The sequence below is a fragment of the Centruroides sculpturatus genome, unplaced genomic scaffold, assembly GCF_000671375.1.
Source record: "Centruroides sculpturatus isolate CEXI.00-Female unplaced genomic scaffold, Cexi_2.0 scaffold606, whole genome shotgun sequence".
Classification (NCBI taxonomy): domain Eukaryota; kingdom Metazoa; phylum Arthropoda; class Arachnida; order Scorpiones; family Buthidae; genus Centruroides; species Centruroides sculpturatus.
The window spans coordinates 28,440-36,184 of record NW_019384730.1 but is presented as its reverse complement, the minus strand read 5'-3'; the positions used below and the strand labels follow the sequence as shown (position 1 = coordinate 36,184).

The 7,745-nt window shown below is 29.5% G+C and overlaps 1 protein-coding gene across 1 annotated transcript in view; it reads left to right on the top strand.

Moving 5' to 3' along the window:
• Positions 1-7,197: 7,197 nt before the first annotated feature.
• LOC111628191 (vacuolar protein sorting-associated protein 13A-like) overlaps positions 7,198-7,745 on the top strand; it is a 19,193-nt gene continuing 18,645 nt past the window's right edge. Inside the window, exon 1 of the mRNA XM_023371932.1 lies at positions 7,198-7,221. Coding sequence (XP_023227700.1) covers positions 7,198-7,221 — 24 coding nt within the window. The remainder of the gene's footprint in view (positions 7,222-7,745) is intronic.

Genomic DNA, 7,745 nt, shown 5'->3' with positions numbered 1-7,745 from the left:
GATTCTTACTATTTTTTAGTTTAATTAGCCCTTTAATATCATTATTTTTATTCCTAAATCTACATTAATAAATTGATTGATTTCTTGAACAAGATCGAATGATTTAAATGGATAGTTTATAATAATAATAATAATAATCTTATTAGTAGTCTTATTTACTAGTTTGTCAAATTCGAATTCCAACATACATTTTAGATAATTATTGTTTTTGGAAGTTTCTTCCAGTACTTGTATCTTGTGACTGATTTTCTTCATTTCTTCCTTATTACTATTATTTTCTTCTTTCAGCTTATTTATTTCAGATTTAATTGATTGAATTTCTATGTTCAACTGACAAAATTTATCTTGAATTAGCTCATAAATAGATTTTAATGTATACTGGGAATCGTCTATACCTTGTAATTCAGATTCTCTTACTGGTTCGAAATAATCATGAATTTTTGGGTTCCTCGTAGTTTCAGTGACAACTTTACCGTTTTCTTCAATTTTACAATAATCCTCACTTAAAAGTTCTACCAACTAATTTTTCCTCTCTTAGTCCTTGAAACTTTCCTTATGAGGACTGCCACATCCCCTTTTTTGCATATCCATTTGACTTAACCATTGTGGATTGTGGGGTAGAGGACATGGGTTAACTTTGATTCCAGCAATTATTAGCATTTTTTTGATTAAACCCAATGATATTCTATTTACAAAAAACCTTTTCTTTACATAAATCATATTACTGTTCTTTATGTAGTTTTCAGACTCTAGCTTACTTGTTTACAGCTCCTCACAAAAGTTCATTTGTATGCCAGACGATCAGCTCACACCTGGTACTATGAATAAGAAATATTAAAAGATTAATACATATGCAATGTCATTCAGATATATACAATAAAATGTAAAAAAAAAATTATAAACTTACATAATTGTTATTATTAGCAAATAATTTGTTAAAGTAAATGATAAAAGTAAATGAAGATACATTTAAAAACAATATTTCTCTATTTTATTTCCTATTATTTTCATTTTAATTATGATTTATGTAATTTAATAGCACCAATAAAATATACCTTGGATATTTTTTCAATGAATATTTGTTTAATATATTATTTTAATTTAATCTGTATTTCTATTTATTTCTGTTCTGTTTTATAAGAATATATATGAACAAATATTGATTAACAGCTATGTGGAGTTTGGGGTTTATATCATGTACTTTCCTTTGTACTTGATTGGTTTTTTTTTTGTTCTTGTAATTCTTATGAGTAAACATAAAATTGCTTGAGAGAATAATTCATACAGGAACACTATTAAGATTGGAAATACAGGATTTTATTGGTTTCTGAGGATATACATTGCAGATATGTCCTTCATTGGTCCTCTTAAATTTTATAGCAATCTTGATGATAAATTACATGTATGTTATAGATAATTGTGATAACTGGATTCCAATGTATAATAAATACCTGTATTTTTATAAAAGATGGTTATGATACAATTCGATTAAAACAATAAAAATTAGAAGTTGGTATAAAAAGACTCATATGTTCTTTAGATTATAAAAGGAGGGAGTATAATAAAATGCAATTAAAACTGTAAAATTAAAAGGTTGGTACTTTTCCATATTTCCATAAGTGCTTTCATGTTTTTGCAATCATTCTTCAGGAACACTGATTTACCAGTAAATATTAATTAATAAATACTTTTTGAAATTTTTATATAGTCTTGTGGTAGTATACTAAGTATCTAGAATCAAAATATAAAAACATTTTAGCTTAGTATGAATGTATTTTGGTATGTTTTCTAATGAAAAGAAAAATTTAAATTCTAAATTATGTTTATTGTTATATAAAGATAAATGATCCATTTGCATGTCTGTATGTGATTTGGAAACATTAGTTGCATCACAGATGGGTGTATAAGTTGTAGCTTTAGAAGAAAATAATGTGATGAATATCATGCTCTGGTTGTTGTAATTTCCTAGGATTATTCCAGATTAGTATTTGGAAAAGTATTGTATTCACAGTTTTCACTCTCTTATTGAATCAATAAATTATATGGCTAGAGTGAATCAAATACCAAAGTAAATCTGAAGATCCCATCTATCCTAGAATTTATTAGATGGAAATTATTGATATAATGACATTCTATAACTGAGACAATATGGCTTTATTGTAATTTATAAATGTATTTTATATAAAAAAATATATACTATGATTATATATGAATCATATAGATTAATATTTATTATCTATTTTTTTTCTTAAATATTCTTTACAATATTAACAATAAATACTCAAAATGACTTTTAAATTTATATTTCATTACCTTTTAAATTGTTTTTTATGTATTCAGTTTTATAGATTTTCCTAAAATAATATTAACATTCATAGAATTATTTTAGACTTCACAACTTAGATGTTTTTAACGTGAGAAATTAAAAAAAATATATCTTGTCTAATTTGGCACTACTGTAACTTGCATTCTTAATAAAGTTTTATTTGTTTTAAGCAGTTTATCTATTTATTGAAATCTTTCATGTTTTATAAAAGCTTTAGATTAACTATATTTTCAAAAAAAAAAAAAAAAGCATACATTTAATCTATTAAAGAATGATAATTATATTTGGCTAATCACCTGATTAATATATCTTCAATTATTTTACAATAATTTTCTGTAAAATCAATAGTTGAATTATAGATACATGTTGTCATTCAAAAGTTTCAAACTTTTTAAATCATAAGATATATCTATAAAAATATCTTTAAATTATTCTTAAATATGATAGTTTTTCCACTAAGGAAAGTAAATAGATCAAACCATGTAGACAAATTTGTTTGTGTTGATCAAAAGCTGGAAACAAGTTTTAAAAAGTTAATTGAAAACTTATTTCACTTGTTTCAATTAACAATTTAAAACTTGTTAAAAATTGATCCAGGTTATTATGTTTCATTGTAAATTAGTTATTTATTAGTAGAGAAAAGAAAATTATTTACTATAATACTTACTACAATTTTTAATTGAAATACTATAAAAGTTATCACAGAAAATTTATACACAAAAATTCAATTTTTTTAAAAATAATTTATTATAAACTTTTTAATAATTGAAAGTTTTAATTGATTATAATTTTCTTTTGATTGCAGATTTGAATGAAATAATGATTTCAATACAATTCTGAAAGCTTTATTGCTTAAAAATGTTTGAAGGAGTAGCAGCATTTCTTTTAAATAAATATTTAGGAAAGTATATTGATGATTTGGACAGTGAACAATTAAATGTTGGAATATTTAGTGGTAAGTTATTAAATTATGTTTCAATTATAGTATTGAGATAAAAATAATTTTAAAATAATAATTCGAATGTGCTCATAATTTATGATTGAAATTTGATTTAGTCTAGGTAACCCAAGTGAATAATTATGAGAAATCATTTGGTATTCATTCAATGTTACGTTACAGCTGTTTCAAATTGTTATATAGAGTGAAATTAATTAATTTTAAATATTTAAAAAATGTTTGTTAATTTTTTAAAAAGTAAAAAAGTCATTTGTATGTTCAGATTTATTGATATATATTCAATTCACATCAGTTTTGCAAATAAAGTGACAGATTTTTAAGTGTAAAAAGTGGGACACTAGACCAAATGCTTCAACATGACATCAGATAAGTCACATGATTGATTCCAGTAGATGATTGGCACTTTTGTAGGTACTGACATTGTCGATGACAGATGTTATGCACAACCAATGAACATTTTACTTACTCATGTACTCTTGTTTACTAAATAATCTCCAGTGATAGTGAAAATGAACAGTTCTTTAAGTATAGCTTCGTTTGCTTTATTCACTTTTTTCAGATAATTAGCATAAATCATAAACTCCCTTTTATGATTGACAGCATTGCCAGAATGAAAAATAAATCATCAGTTGGACTACTGTTTCTATAAATTGGATATTATAAATTTTTATACTATAACTTGTATACAATTCATGCAATAAATATTAACTGTTTTTTAATATAATTATGAAACAGTTTAAAAGTGGGGCATTTTTCAAATAGTTTAAAATTTGGGCTTTTTTGAGACCGTTAAAATCAGGGCAGCATATTAAAAAAAAGGGACTGCCATGTCTGATTTGGGATATCTTGTCACTTTATCTACAGTACAGTATATATCTGCTATGACCAGAATTGCATTAATTAATGCAGAATGTTAAGTGTTAAGTAAGAAACCTGTGGTAGTTGGCTAAGGGGCAGAGTGAAGAATTGTTCTGAATATCTGTGAACAGTAACCTGAATCAGCAAATTGGTTATGTTTAAAACAATGGAAGAATAAAAATGATTATTTATTTATTTATTTTTTTTATTTTTTATTTATTTGAAAACTTCATACATAAAATTAATTTTTAGGAGGAGGGGTAACATTAATAACTTTGGTCAATAAATTATATTTACTCCGTATAGACTGTACTGAGTCATTGATGGAAAAAAATCCATGAATTCTATCTGCTGGATTTTTGCAAACAACATTATTAGTACAAAAAACATTATTAGGAAGTGTTGATAGATGCAAGTATTCAAAATCCTTACAGTCAAACATGTAGTGATTTAAAGTCGCATTTCCTTTCTTACAAAACGGACACATTTCCGGTGAATGTAGATAAATACACAAGTGTTTCCATGTTAAACAAAACTTATTTAGATGAATCTGTATTATCGTTTTTTTAACAATAAACGGTAGCTGCTGATAATAAATGTAAAAGCACCGGTTGTTGTCTAATATTTCTGGGTACCATAAATGGTACTTAGCCTTAAGAATCCTGTCCCCTTCTTCTCTCAAGAAAAGATTATCAAACTCTTGTAAAATTGTATTTGCATAATATTTCAAAACATCTGGAGAGGAATCTATCAAGGAGAGTGAGATACCTATTCTATTAAATAGATTCTCCAGTTTAGTAAATATCTTTCGAACTACAGGCAACAGCAATATTGGTCGAAAGTTAGTGGGCTCATCTAGTGGACGTTTTATTATGGATAACTTTTATCTTTACCTCTAACCACAATTTTGGAATTCTAGCAGTGTCATAAACCCGATTAAATAACTTGGCCAAGTAAGGAACCAAAGTATTCTTAGAGTAAACAATTAAAGACGGTGAAACATTATCCACCCCGGGAGCAGAATGAATTTGCATCTTTTGAAGTGCTGTATTCATCTCTGTATCAGAGATAGGAAGATCTAAAATAGGATCAACAACAAAAGAAGCCATCGGTAGTGACAGAATCAGGAGTAAATTCTATGTATTTAAACTAAATAACTGTTGATAATAAGTAAACCAATCAGTCAAGGAAATCTCTTTGTCTAGTATGCGCCTGACCTGACGAAATGACCTATTCGATACCAAAAGGTCTTAGAGTCTCTAATCCCAGCCAACTGTAAAGCATAATTACAAAAATATTTCCTCATTTTGGTCCTAATAAGTGAATTATATTGTCGTTTTAAATTTAAAAAGGAAGCTAAATCAGCCTGACTATTAGATCTGTGAGCGAGTGAGATTCTATTAGAGATGCAAGCGAGGAACATTGCCTTGGCAATGTTCCTTGCTCGCATCTGAATGTAACATGATCTATCAAACCAAGGGGGATGAATCCTCCTGTAAGTTTCAACACCTTCAATTAACACATTTAGTCTTCTTGCTATAGAGCATAGCTTGGATAAAATAATATCATAGAAATCATCAACAGACACAGAATCAATGTTTATATTCTGGAAACTCTGTGATACGGCATCACCAAACAATTCTACTTTAGAATTATTCCAAACATAACAAGTCTTGGTGGGACAGCCAATCAACAAAAGAAAACCTGTTTCTGGTCGACAACTGTAATTCCACTGGAAAATGGTCTGAAGATGATCCCAACATGAAGGGATTCAACCTTATGAACCAGATTCTGAGAAATGATAATAAAGTCTATAACCGAGCTACCCACTTTTGACAAAAAAGTTAGCTCACCTGGGAAATCTCCCTTAGTACGACTATTAAGGAGAATAAAATCGTGTTCAATCAACCAACGCAGAAACTGTCTCCTGGCCGTGCCGACCTTCAAATCCTTTGATCATCTGACATCAAAAATGTTGGGAGAGGCTACATTCAAATGTGAATCAATTCCTTCACCAATATGGACGTTAAAATCGCCCATTATCACAATTCCATGGTAGTACGAAGATCAAGAGTTCAAAATAGAAGAAAACAAGTCTAAACATAAGCCCTGTTGTCTCTGCGAGCCAGCATATACCACCAGCACCAGGATATTTCTAGGATCGAGAACCGAGTAAAGTGATAAGCCAATTACCATCAAATTAGGGTAAGTTTACAATAACTTGAAGTTCCCTCTAACTTCATCAAAAAAGAATAAAATACCACCATGGGGTCTACCCGGCCCCAATGGCTTTTCCACTGGAATCATAAAATACCTCCAGTTTACTGGAAGAAAGTTAGCAAGAAAATCACCATCCACTGAAACCATCCCAGTTTCAACAAGGGCTAAACAAATTAAACCTGGTCGTTTAATCATATAATCCAACAGAGAACAAACACTTGGTGCTAAACCCACAACAATTCCAAAAAAACAACGATTCCGAATAACTACTCGAACCAAACTGGTCTGGGCACAATGAAGTTGAAAGTCTTTCCAAACCGACTCTCCTGCGGGGAGGAAAATTCAAAATAAAAAAGAAACAGACACCTCTATTAAGCAATGGCCCAAAATAGAATACGTGAATCTCTTGTCATCTATATATAATACGTCATCTCACAATAAAACACGACGACCAGCTTCCCAGTATTCTTTTAAAAAAGTAACCAGGTTTTTACGGCGAACACGGGAATTAAACGACAGATCCGGTGCCAACCTAAATTTCATCGGTCTTTCCCTGCCCTCTTGTGTTTTCGTCCGAAATTTTTGCAATAAATAATTTCAATATTTCCAGGACGACAACTGGATGCTATAGAATTCCTGAGCTTTACCTCTCAAACAGGAAACACCGACAATATTATGCCCCGACAGATCAGTCACATCCAATTCCTTAGAAAATAAGTTAACAATATAATCCCACAAATCCAACTCGAGCAGAATACTATGATTAAACAACATTAAATTGCTTCTGTTTGAAGCATTAACTTGTCTATCGTAGGCAAAGGAGTATAACTCGCCAATGGTAACTCACATTAGTCCAAAGGTAACTAATGTTGCTGTTCCAGTTTATCTAGTCGCGAACATACTTTAGAAAAGTCAGTTTCCAATTTCCTTACCGAGGACAAAGTTGACTGGTTGGCCATTTCCAAATTGGCGAGCCTATCTTCGATACACTTCAACTGCATCATTACTGCATTTAAAGTCGTCTCCAAATATTGCTGTAAGGTTAACAATTCTTCTCTATCTGAGTCCTGAGGAGATTGCCTCTTAAAATAATGTTCTAACTTTGGATATTTTACACCCAGATCACTCGGTGAATGATGATGTTTAGTTTCCTTTCATTCTTTTTGGGTGTGCTTTAATGCTTCTGGAAGAGTACATGGGAACATTTCCAAAAAAATTGAACTAATGACACAGAATAACACAATTGAGCAAAAAACGTACCAACTTAGGTAGCAAATAAATAAAATATTCAGTAATCTATATATATAAAAATGAATGTGTGTGTGTGTGTGTGTCCTTCATGCATTACCACACCGTTTATCCGATTGCCGTGTTCATATAGTC